Source organism: Pavona decussata, unplaced genomic scaffold, assembly GCF_977016875.1.
Source record: "Pavona decussata unplaced genomic scaffold, jaPavDecu1.1 SCAFFOLD_29, whole genome shotgun sequence".
NCBI lineage: Eukaryota > Metazoa > Cnidaria > Anthozoa > Scleractinia > Agariciidae > Pavona > Pavona decussata.
The window spans coordinates 294,462-313,775 of NW_028145452.1; the positions used below are offsets into that span (position 1 = coordinate 294,462).

Genomic DNA, 19,314 nt, shown 5'->3' on the forward strand with positions numbered 1-19,314 from the left:
AGTTGCCAATTGACAATTTCCCAACTACTTTGTGCACAACAGAACTTGTAATAATTACAAGTTGCAACTATTGAAACTGATGTCTATAATTTCTTTTCCTCCTAGAAATGAGTTCCAAAATGAGATCTTTGGACAGAGAACTCAGAGGGCTTAGAATGGAAAAAGAAGACATTGAAAGAGTAAGTCCTGCTATTTGTTGAGTGATTGCTTGATAAATATTGATTAACTGGTTAATTTATTTAAGGGCTTGGTGCATGAGCGACCTATTCACTCAGGAAACGTTGCCACAATTATTTGTTTTATCCATTCCTTTACACTTTTACACTTTGTTTGCAATTAAATTAAACCTATGAGTATAGGAAAGAATTCTGTTTTTATCGCAAAATGAAGCACAAATTAAAGCAGTGGATAAAACATTGCAATAACATTCCTTGGATGAATTGAAAGCCACATGCCAAGAAAGAAAAACAAACAAACAGTAAATCTGAGCTAAGACAACAAAAAGCAATCTAAAAATACATTGGTTAAGCCCTTCAATCTATATCATAGATGTTATTGAAGAAGCAGTTAGGAAATATATCAAACACGAGGAAGAGTGTTTCCTCTGATTTCCAAACACCGAGAAGTAGGTTGGAAAATGAGGCGTAGCAGAGATTATTTAACCAACTTCGAGGTGTTTGGAAATAGGAGGAAACACTCTTTTGAGTGTTTGATATAGCTTCTCAAACTATTAATAATTCTTGGAGAGAAATTTGAAGCAAAAGTTTATGATAATTATGATTTGCTTTGTTTTGGCTTGATAAATTATTAATGAGTTTGAGGATGGACAAGTCCTTATCTTTCACTGACCATTCTTTAATTTTAGGTCCTTCAAGAAGCAAATGAAAAAATTGCCTCACAGCAAAAAGAACTAAAAGAGGCGCACAGTGCAAGAAAACTTGCCATGGCTGAGTTTAGTGAATTAAATGACAAACTGGCCGACATAAGATCTGCAAAAACTAAGGTGTCAAGAATGCTCAGAGAAAAAGAAGAAGAAATGGGTATGAATTGTTATGTTCTTCTACTGTAAAACTTCAGTTTCATTGCTTTAATTTGGTGCTATTTTGGTGTTGAAATGTTCTCATGGTAATTCCTTTTTTTTTTGTAATAGAATCAACATTACAGAAGCTAGATGCCCTCAGGCAAGAAGTGCGTAATGCTGATCGCAAGAAACGAGAAGTAAGTTCCATTGAAAACATTGTTGGGTTTCATTAAGAATTTGAATACATGTAGGTGGGAACAAGGTTAGTACACCTGATCAGGATAACTTGGATACATGAATGTTCTTTTATTTAAAAAAATTGGTCAAGATACTAAAAGTAGCTGGGCAAAGTCACGTTCATAGACAGTCAGTTTGCCCAGTGCTCAGCCTTTAATGAAACCCCTGTTTTGCACAATCAAGTGTGGTCAATTTTTGGTATCCTGGCAGTCATGGGTGTTTGAACATCTGTTAACATCACTGTATTCTCCAAACTATTTTACTGTCTGCTGAGTGAGGCCTCTCTCTGTCATTTAAGCGCACATGCATTTTGCTCAACAAGCATGTTAACAAATAAATGAATTTATGATTCTGTGCTTTTGTGAATTTTCAGGTTGCTGCCCAAGTTGAGGAAATGACAGCTGAAGCTAACAAGGAAAGGAAGCTGCGAACCAGGAGTGACCAGGTAAACTAAACTGAAAAATAACTGATTGCTTTAAGCCTAGTTTAACCCCTTAGCCTTTGGCCAATGTCCAAATGGTTTCTGGCAGTTGGAAATTACCTTTTTAAAGTTTTACCATCACTTGTGTTTCTACTGACTTTTCTCCTCTTTATCCTATTTTAGTATGCAAAACAACTTGAAGAGGAAATTGAATACCTGAAGGTATTGAGACACACTTAAATTTGCAGTAGTCATCATACATTGTTATGAATGTATTATTTTGATACTTTGCTTCCTGTCTGCCAAAGCTCAATCCATACATGTATATCTGTTTATTGCTTTACCACAGGCAAAACAACGAAGTCTGGGAAGACCATTTGCCACCGACACAACAGCAGAAGAACAACAACAGGAAATCACAAGGTACTTTTTTTACAATTATAAAGTGAATTCTTTTTCAAAAAACATTGATTTAACAGAAGAGGGTCAATTTCATAAAGTCTTGCTCCTCCCCTCTTCATTCCTGCAGGCTTTCTTTAAGGGGTATAAGATTAGTTCGTTTAATTTCTCAGTACTACTGGTCAGGATATTTTCAAACTGACTTGACATACAATTTATGTACAGTAATAAAATACTACACGTGTATGAAATAAGCTTTTCAATTTTTCTCTTTAGATAGATAAGATAGATAGATAATTTATTTAATGTCAAATACGCGGGGGGTGGTCTCCCAGTCCCCCGAGCCACAGACTCATGATAAAAGTGTTGGCAATATAAAAAAGCTAATATCGTCAATAGCTACTAATAAAATTAAAAAATAACATCTATCTAGAAAGATAAATAAATAAAAATAAATCAAGTCAAAGGCAATTGTTATAAAATCATTCCTTTGTTGGTAAATGCTCTATGAGCAACTGTTCTAAGTTATTTCAACTTTATACTGTGATTAAGATTTTGGGTGTTGAAAACTTTTAATCTTATTGGCATAAATGTAGGTCTGCAGTGCGTATGTACATATATATATATATCCTAGACATGTGCCTGATGGTGGTGTTGTTGTTTCATTTGTTTGCAGGCTAAAAGCAGAAATAGAGAAACTCAGATTAGAATATGAGGAATCTGCAACACAGGAACAGCAAAAGCACTCCAATGAAGTCAAGGTTAGTTTTGAAAAGAGTTGTATGTACATTACAATTCCTGTAATCCACCGTGCCAAAAAAAGCAACTGGTACATTTACCCTTGATTCTTAGCACACAAAATCTCTAAAAACAGCCAGAAAAAATGCATAGAAAAAATTCTTAAAACTTCAAACCAAGCGTATACAATGTTGTTAGTACAAGGTTGAATTTCCTGTCACTCAGTGGTAGAACATCCGAACTAGTTAGTAATTGGAAGGTGGTAGGTTCGAATCCTAATAGGAGCACTAAGATTTCCTTTTTCTGAGTATGTCTGTATATAGGCTGTGTTAGTTTTGTTGAGTATTGTGGTAAAATGTATGTAGCCACCATCTTTTTCTGTACAGTGGATTGGAACTGAAACAGTGATTGAAATTGACTGAGTTTGATAAATGGAATTTTTGCTCTTCCAGGAGTTAACTGAAAAGCTTCTTGATATCGAGTCAGGCAGAATGGCCTTGAAGAATGAGGTAAAGTTTCTTTTGCCCCCTTTTTTGTCATTTTTTTGTGTTTCTGTGAAAAACGCCATAATTTATGAGATATCGAACACTGATTTCCAGAAGTTCCCTTTTACTCTAGCTTTGCCAATCCTGCTACCAGAACCAAACAACCTGGTTTTAAGTGAGATTTTAAGATTGTGGATTCATCGTCATCGTCATTGTTATTGTCATGGTGGTTGTTGTTGTTATTGATTATTGTTATTATTATTATTATTATTATTATTATTATTATTATTATTATTATTATTATTATTATTATTATTATTATTATTAGAAATCTAGTCATACTTGAATGTGGTGAGAAAGATTAAAGAATGCAATAAGGAGATCAACTTTGCCTTTGCAGGTCGCAGCATTAACAGCCAGGGTGAATGAGGCAAGAATGGACAGGTATAAACTTATTAATGCTTTTATAATATTATATTGTTTAATTATTAAATTTTGGGGGGTTAGTTTAAAAAAAATAAGGAAGAGAAAAAAATCTCACTTTCAACAAATTTTCCTGTTTGTTTTGATTTAAAGTTTTATTTTGGGCATTTTTTTCTCAAATGGTGAATAGAAAAGTGAAGAAGATTTTGACAAACATCACTCTATCAAAATAATAATGACAATGAACTACTTTAAAGTTTGGCAGGTCTAAATAAGTAACACTCCATTATTTTAAATTACAGCCATCGAGAACATCAGGAAGCTGTTGATGAACTGAAGAGAAAAAGCGAGAGGAATAGATCTCTTCTTGAAGAGGAAAACAAGAAGCTTCAATCTGACGTTGACAAGGTACATTTCACAAGGCTAACACAAAAGTCTTAGGTTTTGACCACGCAGTAAAGTTTCAAAAAGTAAAATTTATCTCAAAAGTTGATTGTTTGTTTGCAACTGATTTTGTTGTTCTGGCGTAGATGACTGAAACATTAGAGCGTACCGTTACTGCTCATCGCAAACTTGAAGAAGAAATGAGGGATAGCAATGAAAAGAAAGACGCAGTAGCCCACTGGGAAGCACAGATTGCTGAAATTATCCAGTGGTAAGTTTTGCCATGAAATTACCTATGTGACATACAGTACATGCGTGGCTCACCATGTAAGCTAAGGGTAGCTGAGTTTCCCATTCCAAGATGTATGTGTAACACAACAAGAAATGGGAAAACGGAACTCTACCCACATTGTGCCACTTTTAAACCAAATTTGTAAATTTGATCTTTTGTTGATAGATTCATAATTGATCAAATTGTATAAAATTGTGTAACTGTTCAAAGTAATGTAAATACTGATTAGTTTTATGTATGTGGTGTTGCTTTTGAAAAATTGTTCAAGTTGTTACTGACACGTCAGCAAGTTAAACATTCTGACCACTCTGATTTGTTTCATGGTAGCCCCGTTGTCAAATCTAAGGTCATGTAAAAAGTCAACTGGTCTGCCTCCTGCCAGTTGTGATTTTCAACAAATAGTATTTTAGTTTTTTGCTATTTCTTTCAGTGATTTATATAGTGTCCCCAATTAGCATCACAGTGCTGTTGTTGTTGTTGTTGTTATTATTATTAGTATTATTATTATTATTATTATTATTATTATTATTATTATTATTATTATTATTGATGCTCTTCAATCAGTCATAATGTGCTGTGATGCTCCTCTAGGGTGAGCGACGAGAAAGAGGCTAGAGGATATCTTCAGGCGTTAGCAAGTAAGATGACTGAGGAGCTGGAGGGACTCAAGTCTTCTGGATATGCCACATTGCCACGGGTATGTACAGTGTACAAAAAAATATAACATATTACTTGTACCATGTATAGTAGCCAGCCACTGAGTCATCTCGACATAAGACATTTAAATATGTGATTTCTCTGTTTAAAAAAAAATACCTGCTCTGCTTAGATGTAATTTGTCTCCTAGAAACTTACAAGAACTTGAACTTTCCAATTAGTGTATATTATTTCGTTGCTGAAACACTAGCATTGTGTTTCTCTACCATTTTGGAAAATTGGGCCAAAACGTAGGAGGGAAAGGGTAAAAGAGATGTTTGGTTTCATTTCCAAGGCTGTTGTCTAAGAAAAATTTCAAGGAGCCCAAAAGCCAAAAAGTTAGGAGCCCAACACGTGAAGTGTTAGGTGCTGCTGCAAAAAATTAAGACACCCAGAGCATTTTCTTGGGCGCCTCAGGCTACCAGGCACCTATTAGGCAACACCCTTGATTTCTCAAGAAATACTAATTCCTTACCATTAATATTGTCAATCTTTTTTTTTTTTTTTTTTTTCATCCCTTCGTCTGTCATCACTAACGAGATGCTGAAGCTGTTCTTATGTGACAAGGATGGGAGGAGCTATCCCTTGATCCTTGTTTAACTTGGTTGTTTTACAATCTATTTGGTCATCACTTTTTTGTATGCCATAGGGTGAGAAGAATCAGTGGCAGATGAGAAGGTCACAGAAGGTGGACAAGCAGGAGATATTAACACTGCAGGCCAATCTCCAGGCGGAAATCGCAGCAAAACAACAACTGTCAGAAGAAATGAATAAAATTAAAGCAGCTAATGTTGCGAATGAAAGGTGAAAAGCTGGCATGATTGTTTCAATTTTGTTTCAAACTTAGGGTTTGTGTATGCACTACTGAACTGGATGTGAAACTTTTCTGTTTATACTGGGTTTAAATTTGCCTTTGTAATGTTCAACCTATTATTTACAATAGATAAGGGAGTTACATGTAGTTTCTAGAGAAACTGTGGTACCCTTAATTAAATTCAATTCAATTCAATTCAATTTTATTTTTCACACGTACAACGAGATTCAATACAATACATAAAAAACAATAAACATTTGTATTACAAAGGAGGATTAAAAAGAATTAGGATAAATTTGTTAGGTTTAGTGTGAGCAGTGCCCAAAGGTGCATGCTGCTTTCGAGTTGGGCACTGCTTACGATGAAAGAGAAAATTATTTCGGTGGAAGAGATAATTATTTGGAAAGGTTTGAAGAAGAAAAAGAGCGTGTTTAGCGAACGGATGACAGGAGTCTATGATAGTGGAAACGAATGTTTGGTTTATCAACAGAGTTAAATCTGACCACTGTAAAGAGAGTGTGGAGGGCTGATGTTTCCAGTGCCCTTTACCAGAGTGACAACAAAGGACTAGTACTCATAACCTTAACTCTTGAATCTCTTTACTGGGGTCAAATTACCTTGTCAACTCTGTTATAATTATAACCAAACATTTGTATGATTTGCTATGCAAATGACAAAAGAATGAAAGAATTTAGATTGAAAGTTACATTTAGTGAAATCCACTTGTAGCTTAACATGTTTTTTTTTTCTCTCTTTGTAGGAAACTGGGTGAATCTGAAGCCCAGTGTGAAACTCTGCGGGAGGAAGTCAAACAACTCAAGGCAGAAATTGAACAATGGAGACTTGGGGGCAAGTCTGCGAGTATGTGTAATTTATTCAGGAACTTGTTAGTCGTAAGGAAGCAGGTAGATAATTATGTATTATGCTATGATAGCAATGGGCTGTTACTTATCCTGTGAAAACACAGGACTCAAACTACACTAGGTAAGGAGATATGTGTAACTAGTTCTTTTACAGCAGTTTCTCGTTAATTCTTACCTGTTGTAATAAGAAGTAGTCCCTCTGTTGAAACTTTTAAGGAATTACTCTAGGGATTTCTATTCAGGGAGTGCCTTCTTTTAATCTTACTCCAATCTAATTAGTTTTAATTTGTTAATTTTTGTTAGTTTCATTTTTGCATAGTTTTAGTGGGTTTCATGTAGTTCTATATATTAAATAATATTAGTATTCTTAGTCCTTTTTGTATTTTAATGTTTAGTATTTCTTATTATTGCAACCACTGATGACTGACTGTTTTGTTTTTGTTTTTTCCCGTTTCAGCTGGGTTCCCATTCCTTTATATGAAAGATTCTTCAAGGGATTCAAGACTAGAAGGGGTCTCTGAGGTATGAAAACCATAAAAATAAGCTAAAATATTTCCTCATCTTCCATTGTACAGGGCTTATGTTGTATTGACGTATGAAAGTTTTGCTGTAAATTAAGGAAAAAATTGTGAATTTGATGTGGTGTGCTTCTATTCTCTCGTGCGGCAGGAAACTGAAAGTCAGCTTAGTGATGATCAGAGACCGGTAGCAATGGTAGCACCATCAACACCTCCTCCGCCTGATGTAAGACTTTGTGTCTTAAAATACTTACCATGATTGTTTTTGGCCATTACATGTATATAGCTATATTTTTTATAGAGTGTTAAAAAGGGGAAGTATCATAGGGTTTTGGTATCCTTTGTTAAAAATGATGAAATAAGACATTCAATCAGCTGCCAAATAATTCTAGAGTGGAGAGAGGAATGAAATCAACTCAATTCGTGAAAGAAACAACTCGTGACCTGTTCTAACGCATTTTGGAAACAAAAATGCGAGAACTTGAAAAACATTAGCCTGACATTTTTCAAGTTTCAATCCATACCGACCTACTCTGTCTCTGGCCAGAGGCACTTATCGGCAGTTTTGCTTCACTGGGGTGATAATTTATAACAAACTTGACAATTATTTCTTTGTTTCTGCTGACAGACAAACATTTTTGGGTTTTGAAATCTCAGCAAATTTGCATGATACTTCCCCCTTAATAACCCAATACAATGAGAGTACAGTTATACCCTCAGAGACTATCCATTTTAGGCAGGTTAATTTTAAATATGTGTAAATGTGTGCCTGACCAGAATTCCATCTGTTGAAATAATTATCTCCACCAAAACCGTAATGACGTATTTCTTTTATTCCCAAATAATCAAAAAATTATGTTGTACCAACAAGCCATCGACTATTAATTTTTGACATCATTTTAAAGACATGAGCCAGATCTCAGTAGTTTTTTTCCTGGTGTAGTGTAAAAGGAATGTTTTGGAATTTGTTTCTTCTTGTTGTGTTTGTCTGAAATGAGTCATTGCAACAATCTTTCAAGAATTCTAACTTTACGTAACATACACTTTATTAATGTGTCTTGTCGTTTTAGCTATAGTTAGCTAATTGGAGACACATATAGGTATACTTAAAAATTTAAAAAAATATTAAGAATTACTACTTCTAAAATGTACAAATATCATAATCTAAAACTAGCATAACTTAAAATTACAGCGGCCTTAACAGCCTAAAATGTCCTCATAATACTCGTAACATGCACAGCATTTGGTATCTTGTACTATCACATTTTAAACCTTTTTCGTGAGTATTTCTCCATTCACAATGTTGATGTGTGTTTGTGTTGTTCCTTAGTCCATATCAGTCAGATCATCATCAATCTCATCAACATCATCGATACCACCACCTCAGGTAAGTGCAGGGACAATTTCCATACATTTGCTCTGCAAACTGTCCGCATACATTGTCATTCAGTTCACTGGTCTAAACCTTAATCCACTGACTCCATTTTACTATTGCCATGGTGGGTTGGAAGTGATTAACTGGTAATGCTGGTTATTTCTTGTTTTCAGCCCCGTGTCCACAAGTTTTCTGTAAGGACATTTACCACGCCAACTAAGTGTAACCAGTGTACTTCACTAATGATTGGTTTGGTGCGACAAGGTTCGATATGTGAAGGTAAGTCAGATAAACTCTGAGTAGAATGCAATCTTAAGAAATTTCCATGTGATGTTGATGCGCATGTACAAAACTGTTGAATAACTTGAGACTCTCAGTCTGAAGGCCTTGTGTACTGAATGACTCAGAACTCTTATCACTTTTCGTAAACAGTTGATCTCTAGACCACAACATGACGTTGGGTGTTCTTGTTTATTTCAGTGTGTCAGTACGCTTGCCACGTGTCTTGTACAGACCAAGCACCTCCTGTTTGTCCAATACCACACGGTCAAAGTGAGTTTATGGCAATATTATTCTTGGCTGCAGATTTTTTTGCTTAAGTCATGAATGCAGCTTGAGTAAATGAGAGTTGATGCTTTTATTTTAGTGAACAGAAGACCGCTTGGAATTGACCCTGAAACTGGGATAGGAACAGCTATTGAAGGAATCGTCAAGGTGAACAGAACAGAATTTGTATTCTAGTTTTTATTTTACAAAATAATAGACATTGGCTAAATTAATGTAGGATTCAACAGAAGGCATACTGTCATTAGAGACGGTATTCCTCCTTGCAATCTTTGCCGATCAATCTTGGTTATCTCAGTCATTGTCTGTTACTTTACAAAATAATAGACATTGGCTAAATTAATGTAGGATTCGAGAGAAGGCATACTGTCATTAGAGACGGTATTCTTCCTTGCAATCTTTGCCGATCAATCTTGGTTACCTCAGTCATTGTCTGTTACTTTACAAAATAATAGACATTGGCTAAATTAATGTAGAATTCACGAGAAGGCACACTGTCATTAGAGACGGTATTCTTCCTTGCAATCTTGGCCGATCAATCTTGGTTATCTCAGTCATTGTCTGTTAAACCTTTAATTAAAAATAACAATACAATAAAGAATTGAAAAGTTGTCAAATACTTGTGAATTGTTCGTGGCTAGTCTGACGCGGCGTTTCGTCTCGGCCAAGAGACTCTTCAGATACCTTTAGAAATAACAATAGCACCTTTATTGGGTTAAAATGCAATTACTGCTAGAAGCAGCCAGCTAGCTTCATTCATCAAGCAGCCTTTCTGACTTACCTTTCTCCGATTGCAAGTTTTCAAAGCTAGTATTCATGTAACAGATTATCCTGTGTCCATCTGAATTTTCTTCATATAGAGTCCTACTTTGATCTCCAGCCGTAGACAGGATTGACATTGATGAGGAAGCAAGCTATTGTAGATGAAACAATAGGCCTTATCACGATTTTCGACGCCATTTTGACGAGTAGGCGTCGAAAACCGTGATGAGACCTATTCATTGTGTCTGACCACATAATGGATCACAATTGTCACTTAGTGAACAAATCCATTGTAAAATTTAAAGTTACTGGTAGCTAAGTATATTATTAATGGCAGAGCTCAAAATATTACGAAAAAACATTCATTCACTTAAAATCATTTTAAGAGTTAAAAAATGGCTTTTATAGACAAAGGTATTTCTAAGTCACTTCTTCGTAGAGCTCACTAGGCGAAGTGAAGCAGAGCTTGAAATAATCAAAGCCCTAGGCTAAATTCTTAAGACGAAAATAACTTAGTTGCAGTTCTTAATTTGAATTTTAATAATAAAGACAAAATTAATTTCCACTTAGCATAGTTTTCAACCATGCCCTTTATTTATATAGTCAAGCAGTGAAATAACAAACATTCTAATCTCTTTTTTTAGATTCCTAAACCAGGAGGTATTAAGAAAGGATGGCTTCGACAATTTGCTGTTGTATGTGACTTCAAACTATTCCTGTTTGATGTTACGGGTGACAAACCACCGCAAGTCTCGCAATCGGCAACTCATGTTATTGATATGAGGTAGGGCCCCTGCTTTAAAAGATACAATAACAGGGGTTTCATTAAAAGCCGGCACAGAGAAAATTGCCCATCTGTGAACGTGACTTTGCCTAGCTGCTTGATTTTAACATCTCATCTGACTTTTTCCATAAAAGAACATATCTAAGTTAGCTATCCTACCCAGATGTACTAACTTTTTGCCCGCCTGTTCAAAATCTTAATGAAACCCCTGCAATAAGCAGCTATGTATGGGACACTGTAGCTGACATCATTCTTCTCCCTTTGTTAATGTCTGACCCTGACCCCCCCCCCCCCCCCCTCCTAGTAACCAGTAAACTCATCTGAAAATGCAGTCTCTCATTGTAGCAATGTGCAATATTGAGCAATCACCTTGTCGAGGTCTGGATACTGTGTTGGTCTTGTAGTTTCTGTGAGCTACGATTTATTAGACCACATGTTTAATGTTCATTGTTTTTGTTTGTAGAGATGACGAGTTCTCAGTCAGCAGTGTACTAGCTGCAGATGTAATACATGCAAATAGGAAAGAGTTAAAATGTATTTTTCGGGTAAGTGCAGTGTGATAGCCACAGTGATTATTGTGTTTCCTGATTTCTTTACCCCACAGAGGCCTCATTCATGTTCGAGCAGAGACAAATACGCAGAAAAGAGATTGGAGAGAGTAATAAATGAGGAGTGTAGAGAGCGCCCCACTTTTTCCCCGTTTTCGTTTTTTTCCTGTTTCCAACTTTTAGCTCCTTTTTTTTTTTCTGGAGAACCCTCAGCAGAGGGGCAATTAAGGAGCTTTAGCAACGACACTGGCAACAGCAACGAGAAAGTAAAAAAAGAAAAAAAAAGCACCATGGGCTTTATAATCAAAACAACAACTTCACACGTGCATTTCACTTTTTTGTACATTTCTTTGCCATCACTGTCACGTGTTATGGTGTTATGGAGGACATAAACACACAATGATGAATTTTGCTTTCTCTTTGTTTCCAAACTTGGTGCAGCGTCCAAGAATTCAACTCCACGAAACTTCACCTACATTTGGCATTTAAGGAGTTGGAATGATTGCGATGCCGTTTGAAAAAAAAAAAGCGATTTCATTTTAATGGTGATGTTTGCACTGTCGTCGCCGTCGTCTTTGCTAAAGCACCCTATTGTTTCTTGTTGAAACCGTTTTTTGTTTGTTTGTTTGTTTTTTGTGGTGCAAAAATGATATAAGCTGATTCCTTTATAGGTTACTGCATCCCAGATGACTCCACCCGGAGAATCACTAACACAGCTAATATTAACGGACAGTGAAAATGACCGAGTCAGATGGGTGAGCGCTCTTCAAGAGCTGCACAGAGTTCTCAAGAAGAACCAGAACTTGTCGAAAACAGTAAGTCATAAGGTTCTGTGTACCTTGGGAAAACTACAAGACAAAGAGAACTAGGACTGTTACAGCCGATCCACGTCACGCGTGACCAGTATTTCCGAGAATGAAATGAACATTCGAATTTCTCTTTGTAATGTCCCACGTTTGAATGGAATGTTGAACATTTCTCTGGAAATCTTTCCGAAAAAGGCGCATTAATTGAAGAAACGATTATAAATACTTGGAAAACAATTCCTATTCTTAAAACTCTTAATGCTGTAATGTAAAGAAAAATTCATAGCTTTATATCGTCCATAAAATAGGGAAATTTTTACGGGAACTCTGAAATCTCGTTGGCGATGTTCAAAACTGACATGTAAATTTCAAAACTCCGTTCAAATTTCAAAAATACCGGTCACGCGTGACGCGGATTGACTGTAACTGGCTTGCAACAGGAAATTACAGTTTAATGTATAGCTTCTTGGTTTAACAACAGACTCAAAAGGTAAGAAGTACAATGTACAGCAAATAGAAAAATCACGAGACAGCGTACTCACAGAATTGAATGGTTATACTTAGGATTTCATCCTCAACACCAAGAGTGAGAACCGACCTTGTTCAGCAAGAATTTACTTCTCAATAGCTCTCATTTGAATAATAGGATTCTTTCCACGGGTGGAAAAAATGCAACATAAGATACGTGTAACGCTCGAGGTCAAATTTATGTTATCATTTTCATTTCCAGCAAATTTACCAGGCCAAGGAGGTCATTGAATCCAATGTGCAGATTAAACAAGCACTTTGTGCGGCAATCATCGACACTGACAGAGTCTGCCTAGGAACTGAGGATGGCTTGTTTTCTATTGAACTAATGAAAGAAAGTAAGTGTATTGAGTTAGAGCTGTTTCCACTTCAGTGTCGTAAAACCCAAACCAAAGTAATTACTCTGGCCAATTGCAACAGATGTAAACAACCCAACGAGCGAATCAGAATTCGAAGCAAATACATGTAACTGGCGCCAAACGTGGGAAAACGCGTGCGGCCAAAACACGATTGGTTTTGGTTTGGATTCCTATTGGTTGAGAAAGTGGCGCGAATTTTGTTAACCAATCACAGAGTGTCGTAATGCGAAAATCAAAGCAAACGGGAAATCACTTTCGACACTCAATTGAAAATCGCTCTATTGTCGTTACCCAAATTAAAACGACATAGGCCGAAATTAAATAGACATTTGTGCCCTACTCATTCTTTTTCCTCTGTACTTCTCTGTAAAAATATTAATGTTACTGTTAAGCTCCGTTATTTTTTCGAAGATTTTGAATTCATTGTTTTGCTTGTAATCTCTTTTAGGTACATCTCGCATTGGTGACAATAAAAAGGTTTCGCAAATTGAAATGTTACCAGATGAACAACTACTTGTCCTCATATCAGGTAACTCCTGTTACATCTGCTCTCAAACGTGCGTTTATGAGACCGAAACAGAAAGAAGTGTATCAAAGCTTATTTTGTGCAATAGCAAGACGCAGTTGTCGTAAAATATTCAGTCAATGACATAAGTTATTGTTATTCCTGATTTAAATAACATTTCATTCTAAACAAAGAAATCTGTACTGTATTTCACATCAGCAGCTGAGACCGAAAACCAGCTCTTTTCAGATTAAAGAGGCAAGCATACGTGGAGCTAAAATGCAATGTAAACTGTGCCAGATATACTTTTTAAGTTTGCCAAATAGTAAAATTCGTGTTGAATAGTTTGAGATTTTTATAACCAAATCCTTCTTATACAAGGCACTTTCAATTCGACTTTTTTCTCTGTGCTGATCCAAAGCATTCTATTTTAAACTCAGTGAGCTGATCTGAAAACATTTGTGGCTGTGACTTTGTAAGTAACAAATAATACCCCTTCACTTATGCCACATCCCGACTGTTTCCCTACATCATTACTTAAGCCTGGTTTGCACTAGTGACGCAAGCATAAGAATGCTTATTTCACCGTGAAACGACCTCGACGCAAGCACAAGCACAAGCACAAGGACAAATTTTTTCCTATTCTTGTGCTTGTGCTTGCGTCGCGTTCGTTGTCACTGTTATAAAGTTCTTATGCATGTACTTGTGCTTGTGCCTGTGCTTGCATCGCTAGTGAATACCAGCTTTAGCAGTATTTTAGTAGCATCTCCAGGCAAGTTGGTATATGTCCTCCTAACGTGTAGCAAAATGTTTGTATTTTAGGTAGAAATCGTCAAATCAGAATCTATCCACTCTCTGCCGTGGACGGCCATGACACGGAGCCTATTAAAATTCCTGAAGCTAAAAACTGTATTATGTTTGCTACTGGTTCTCAAGACAACAATGCAAGCTGTTTATGTGTCGCAGTAAAGCGACATATACTTGTTTATGAGCTCAACCGGACAAAGTTCAGACATCTCAAGATAAAGGTAACTGTGAGGTTCAGGAATATCTGAAGTTGATTTGGGCGGAAAGTATAGAATTTGCTTAATTTATGTTTCTTCTCAGCCTCTCACATCCTCCCCCACGGCTCCTCATCGTCATATTAACAGGTTTCTTCTTGATACCAGAATTTCATTTAGACCACATACAGTAGAACTCCACTGGGAGTTCAAGTTAGCGGGAGTGCTCGTTTGCAGGGTTGGTGTTGAATGTCAATTATCCTGTAAATAGTTCATGAAATATCGTGTTTTTGTCATCCTTTCACAATCATGAGTCACTTTGGTGCAAAAAACATAGTTCTCATAAAAGTCTTCTGCATGTTTTTTTAGGAAATGCCTGTGAACTTCAACATTCAGTGGCTTGGTATCTCCTTCGGAAAACTTCTTGTAGGATATAACTCTGGGTTTGCGATATTCAGTCTGACTGGAGAAGGAAGACCTCAGAGTAAGTGTAAAGCTTAATTACCACAATAATGTTGGAGGATTTGTTTAAGTATTCCTTTCTTAAATAAGTAAGAATTACAGTGACACTAAATGTCCACTTTTTCTTTTTTCAAGTTGCAAATGAAAAAAAAAAATTCGATGATTTTACCTTCAGTTGTAAAATTTTTGGTTTGTTTGTTTTTTTCTCGTTTTGCTTTGCTGCCTTTACCCCAGAAACAAGGCTTTCTAGGTCTTTATATTTTGTGTACTGACTGCACCAGTTAACAGCTAAGCTGCATTCAAACACTGACCGAGATGAGAGACTATAAGCATTGTAGGACAGTTATTTCTGCCCCCAAGACAAACAATGGCAACTTCGACAGTAATCAGTGTACGAAAGTTCATGGGTTCAATTTCGCTTGGGAACTCGTTTTCAGGGAAATTTAGCAACGACGACGGCGAAAAAACAAATTTAGCAACGTCACTCTTAAAATGAATTCGCGTTTTTTCGAACGTCGTCGCAATTATTCTATCTTGCTTTAAATGTCAAATGTAGGTGAAATTTTCTGGAGATGAATTCTTGGAGACAACACCCAAGTTTAAAAAAGGAAATAAAAATTCTTCGTTGTGTGTTTTACGTCCTCCATAAAACGTGCCATAAGGAAATTTCACGTCCTAGTCGTGCAGTGACAGCAACGAAATAAACCAAAAAGTGTAATGCACGTGCAGAGTTGTTGTTTTGGTTACAAAACCTATTGCTTTTTTGACGTTCTCGTTGCCGTCGCCGTCGCGTTGCTAAAACCCCCTTTTGTTGTTGTTGCTCATGACGCACAGGTGTTGAACATTTCATTTGTTTTCTGGACAGCAGAGTTAACTGTTTTTGTTTTATTCATTTTAGAACTAGTGAATTCAGATGATCCTACTCTCAATTTCATCACCAATAATCCACTTGATGCTTTGCTTGCTGTGGAGATTGAGCCGCAGAAGGAGTTTCTCCTCTGTTTCAATTGTAAGTCATGCCTTTTGTCCTGTTTGAGGTTGTAATGAATTTGATTCAGTTAAAGACAAGGCAGTTGTTGGGTTAACTTTAGAGCCACTTAACATCCTAAGGCAGTTCTCCACTTTGTAGACTAATACGTTGGTAGTCTGTATGAACCTTCAGTTTTGACTCCGCGTACGAGATTGAGTACAAGTACAACTTTTCAAATCTAGTTTGCATGGTTTAAACAACCGCTTGTCGCACCAATCTTTTTTCTCCTTGTATGCTGGTAAACAACGGGAAGGAGCGAGAGTTTTAAAGACGTGACTGATTTGAAATTTTGAAAGTCGTACTCTGATCTGAATTTGTATTTTTTATTTACTCCACATGATCGTATTACATAAGGTTGCAGTGCGTAAGAAAGGAGTGGAGAAGGGCATAATATAGTTAGCTAATTGTCTGTCCTTTAAAATTACGATACAATGTTTGTTAAGATAAAAAAGAAAAAAAGAAAAAGGAAAACTAACTATAAATAGAGGAGAAGAAAGACAGAAAACGTTTTACAAGGTCGTGTGGCAGTGATTAATACTGAGCAAAGTAATACTGGGAGAGAGCTCGTTTAAATAGTTGTTTTGTTCAAGTTGGTTTTTGATCTGAATTCTCAGGGTACTGGCGCTCTACCTTATTCAGGCTGAAAGTCCCAGTTAAATATGGAACATTAGCAATATTAAATTATGTTTCGTCACCTATGTCACATACAAGACAATGACATGTAAATGTCTTAGTTCGCCACAAATCTTCGGTATCTCGAGAAAAACAGTTACCGGTAGCCGGAGTTTTAGAACCAACCGCAATCCTCGGTTCAGCTGTTTATAAGGAACCAAACAACTATGGTATACAACAGACAATTGACAGTTTTCTCGGGAAAGTGAGATATTTATTCTTTTTTCTTCAAATGGCCCAGCAAAAAAGCAAGTGTCGAGAAGCCGTTTTAAAACAAACAGTCGCAAAATTCGTCGTTATTTATTATTTTTTTCTAGCCTTGCTTCCTGAAGTGCCGTCCATTACTTACGGATGGTTGACCGCGGCAAGGCTGACCGTACAGCAACGTCAAACCCTGATCCCCAGAGCTCCACGCTAGCGCCCAGTTCCGTTCCTTGCCGGCAAATATATTTATTTATGCTAATACAACAGACAATTGACAGTTAATTGACAAGTTACAATTGACAAGTTACATTTTCTCATCGCTTTTGTTTTTGGTTAGTTAGTCTTGCACTGAAACCTCCACCAGTTTCTTTAAGTAATATATCAAACACGAGACACAGTGTTTCATCACATATCAAACACCGAGAAGAGAGTTGAAAATACGACGCGTAGCGGAGTATTTTTGACGAACTTCGAGGTTTTTGATATTGTGATGAAACACTGTGACGAGTGTTTGATATAACTTCTTAAACAAACTGATTTTGAAGGAGAAATTAAGGATGCAAAAACGAGGAGTTTTTCATCAGATTTCCAAACACGTCACGGTGCATGATTTCCTTTGTGTTTGGCTTTTGAATTATTAATGAGTTTGAGAATGTTCAGTGAAATCCTAAATTATCTTTAGCAAGTGTAGAGCATCTCAGCCCAAATAATTGCTCTCTTCAAACCGTTCTGATTTGTTTATTTAGTGCTGGGTATCTTTGTGGAGTCCAGTGGATATCGATCAAGGCGTTACGAGCTGATGTGGCCTTCACCTCCTACAAGTGTTGGTGAGTATACTGAAAACATATCAAGTCTTCGCCGTGGGAAGAAAAATTAATATCTTCTTTTAAAGGGGACCTCCACTGTTAAAACACATTGACGTTAAATTGTTTGAAATTGTCTAATTTTCAAAGCGTACTTGAAAAAGTGGGGATAGTATTTTCATGTTCTAAAAATGGAATTTTATCAATGCCTGTTTTCGCTGTTAAATTAGTTTTTTGCGCGGCGGCCATTTTGGATTCACGATGCCGTATGGTTGCCCAATTGTTCGACTCAAAAGAACTTTTTGGCATAAGTGCAAACCATATTACGTCGTAAAATTTAACGCGAGCTTTGAAATTTAGACCGTACTTAAGTCACTTTGTGGAAACGTTGTGTAAAATCCATCGTATGAATGTGCTGCACTGTAGCAGAAACTTCTTGATGTATTCTTTTGTTTTGAAAAGAAAGTGGTATTTTGCCGGTGAGCATTTGCGTAAGGTTAATAAAGGAATTCAATTTGTGTGCAAAACGTTTTGGATCTTTTCATTGATCTTAATTTAATGTGCTGTTATTTGCAGCATATTCTCATCCGTATGTGATATCGTTCAGCGAGAGGGCAATTGATGTATTTGACTCAAGCTCAGCAGAATGGCTACAAACCATCCCTCTCAAAAAGGTAACAATATTAAAACAAAGTAAAGTAGTAATTTATTTAACGTCAATAACCCGGGAAGTGCATGCGCAATCTCTGAGCCACCAAAGGCTCATGACAAAGTATTTGACAATAATCCAGATCGAATTGGAATTTAGAAATGTTGGTTTTTGAGGTGAGGGGAAAACCGGAGTACAGTACCCGGAGAAAAACCTCTCGACGTAGCTTTTTTAGAATTGATGAAATTTGTATGTCGATCGCATGAGATTTGTACGTGATCGTAAAACTGGGCTTTTGGTAGTCCTAGTGAATCTGTGAGTGCAAATGAAGTTGTTGTTGTTTTTGTGCAATATTTTCAATTTGGACAAACCTTTACTTGTCTGTTAAAGACATTTGAAGTTACGTCATGCGATTTCAAGGTTTTACAGCACCATCTTATTGTGTTTGTTGCTTCTTTTTCGTTGCAGTGCCACGCCTTAGTCAATGATGGATCACTGGCGCTGTGCACTGCCTCTGAACAATTCAACTTAGTTTACCTTAAAAATAGATTGTATGAAGGTGAGTTCACGCGGTTCCCCAGTTCCTCTTGCTTATTCAACTAAGTTAAAGTCACAGTGGTGTCTTATTGTTGCAGAATGACGTAGTAAAAAGACTCTGACATGTGAACCTCCTTCACTGTACGAGAACATTGTGTATTGACTCATAAAGGATCCTGCGTTTACTCCTCATTGAAACCCGACAACAGATAAATGCTCTACTATAAAATATTTGATCAGTTTGACCAAAATACAGCATAATCTTCGTGACAGTGCCCCTTTCTAATATGTTATATAAACAATAGCCTTCACTTGGCGCGAAAATATGCTCAGATATTTGTCCGCGGACATTATCTGTTCTGAGAAGAGAACAGTTTTCCGAGAGCGAAGCTCGAGGAAAAATGTGAGCTTCGATGAGCAGATAATGTGCAAGG

General features: G+C 36.6%; 1 protein-coding gene across 5 annotated transcripts in view; it reads left to right on the forward strand.

Moving 5' to 3' along the window:
* The window catches only part of LOC146484774 (serine/threonine-protein kinase MRCK alpha-like), a 51,481-nt gene that overhangs the window by 19,207 nt on the left and 12,960 nt on the right, over positions 1-19,314 (forward strand). For 4 of the 5 annotated variants that reach the window (XM_085104215.1, XM_085104219.1, XM_085104216.1 and 1 more), the window contains exons 17-47: positions 106-179; positions 866-1,040; positions 1,151-1,218; positions 1,632-1,703; positions 1,863-1,901; positions 2,029-2,102; positions 2,755-2,839; positions 3,269-3,325; positions 3,702-3,745; positions 4,027-4,132; positions 4,255-4,379; positions 4,992-5,097; positions 5,746-5,900; positions 6,671-6,771; positions 7,231-7,295; positions 7,443-7,517; positions 8,622-8,678; positions 8,840-8,945; positions 9,147-9,218; positions 9,313-9,380; positions 10,637-10,776; positions 11,240-11,321; positions 11,996-12,139; positions 12,861-12,996; positions 13,466-13,546; positions 14,345-14,550; positions 14,893-15,007; positions 15,884-15,994; positions 17,638-17,718; positions 18,271-18,368; positions 18,812-18,902. In XM_085104215.1, coding sequence (XP_084960341.1) covers positions 106-179; positions 866-1,040; positions 1,151-1,218; positions 1,632-1,703; positions 1,863-1,901; positions 2,029-2,102; positions 2,755-2,839; positions 3,269-3,325; positions 3,702-3,745; positions 4,027-4,132; positions 4,255-4,379; positions 4,992-5,097; positions 5,746-5,900; positions 6,671-6,771; positions 7,231-7,295; positions 7,443-7,517; positions 8,622-8,678; positions 8,840-8,945; positions 9,147-9,218; positions 9,313-9,380; positions 10,637-10,776; positions 11,240-11,321; positions 11,996-12,139; positions 12,861-12,996; positions 13,466-13,546; positions 14,345-14,550; positions 14,893-15,007; positions 15,884-15,994; positions 17,638-17,718; positions 18,271-18,368; positions 18,812-18,902 — 3,009 coding nt within the window. The remainder of the gene's footprint in view (positions 1-105; positions 180-865; positions 1,041-1,150; positions 1,219-1,631; positions 1,704-1,862; positions 1,902-2,028; positions 2,103-2,754; positions 2,840-3,268; positions 3,326-3,701; positions 3,746-4,026; positions 4,133-4,254; positions 4,380-4,991; positions 5,098-5,745; positions 5,901-6,670; positions 6,772-7,230; positions 7,296-7,442; positions 7,518-8,621; positions 8,679-8,839; positions 8,946-9,146; positions 9,219-9,312; positions 9,381-10,636; positions 10,777-11,239; positions 11,322-11,995; positions 12,140-12,860; positions 12,997-13,465; positions 13,547-14,344; positions 14,551-14,892; positions 15,008-15,883; positions 15,995-17,637; positions 17,719-18,270; positions 18,369-18,811; positions 18,903-19,314) is intronic. The other variant, XM_085104218.1, reaches the window with a different exon arrangement.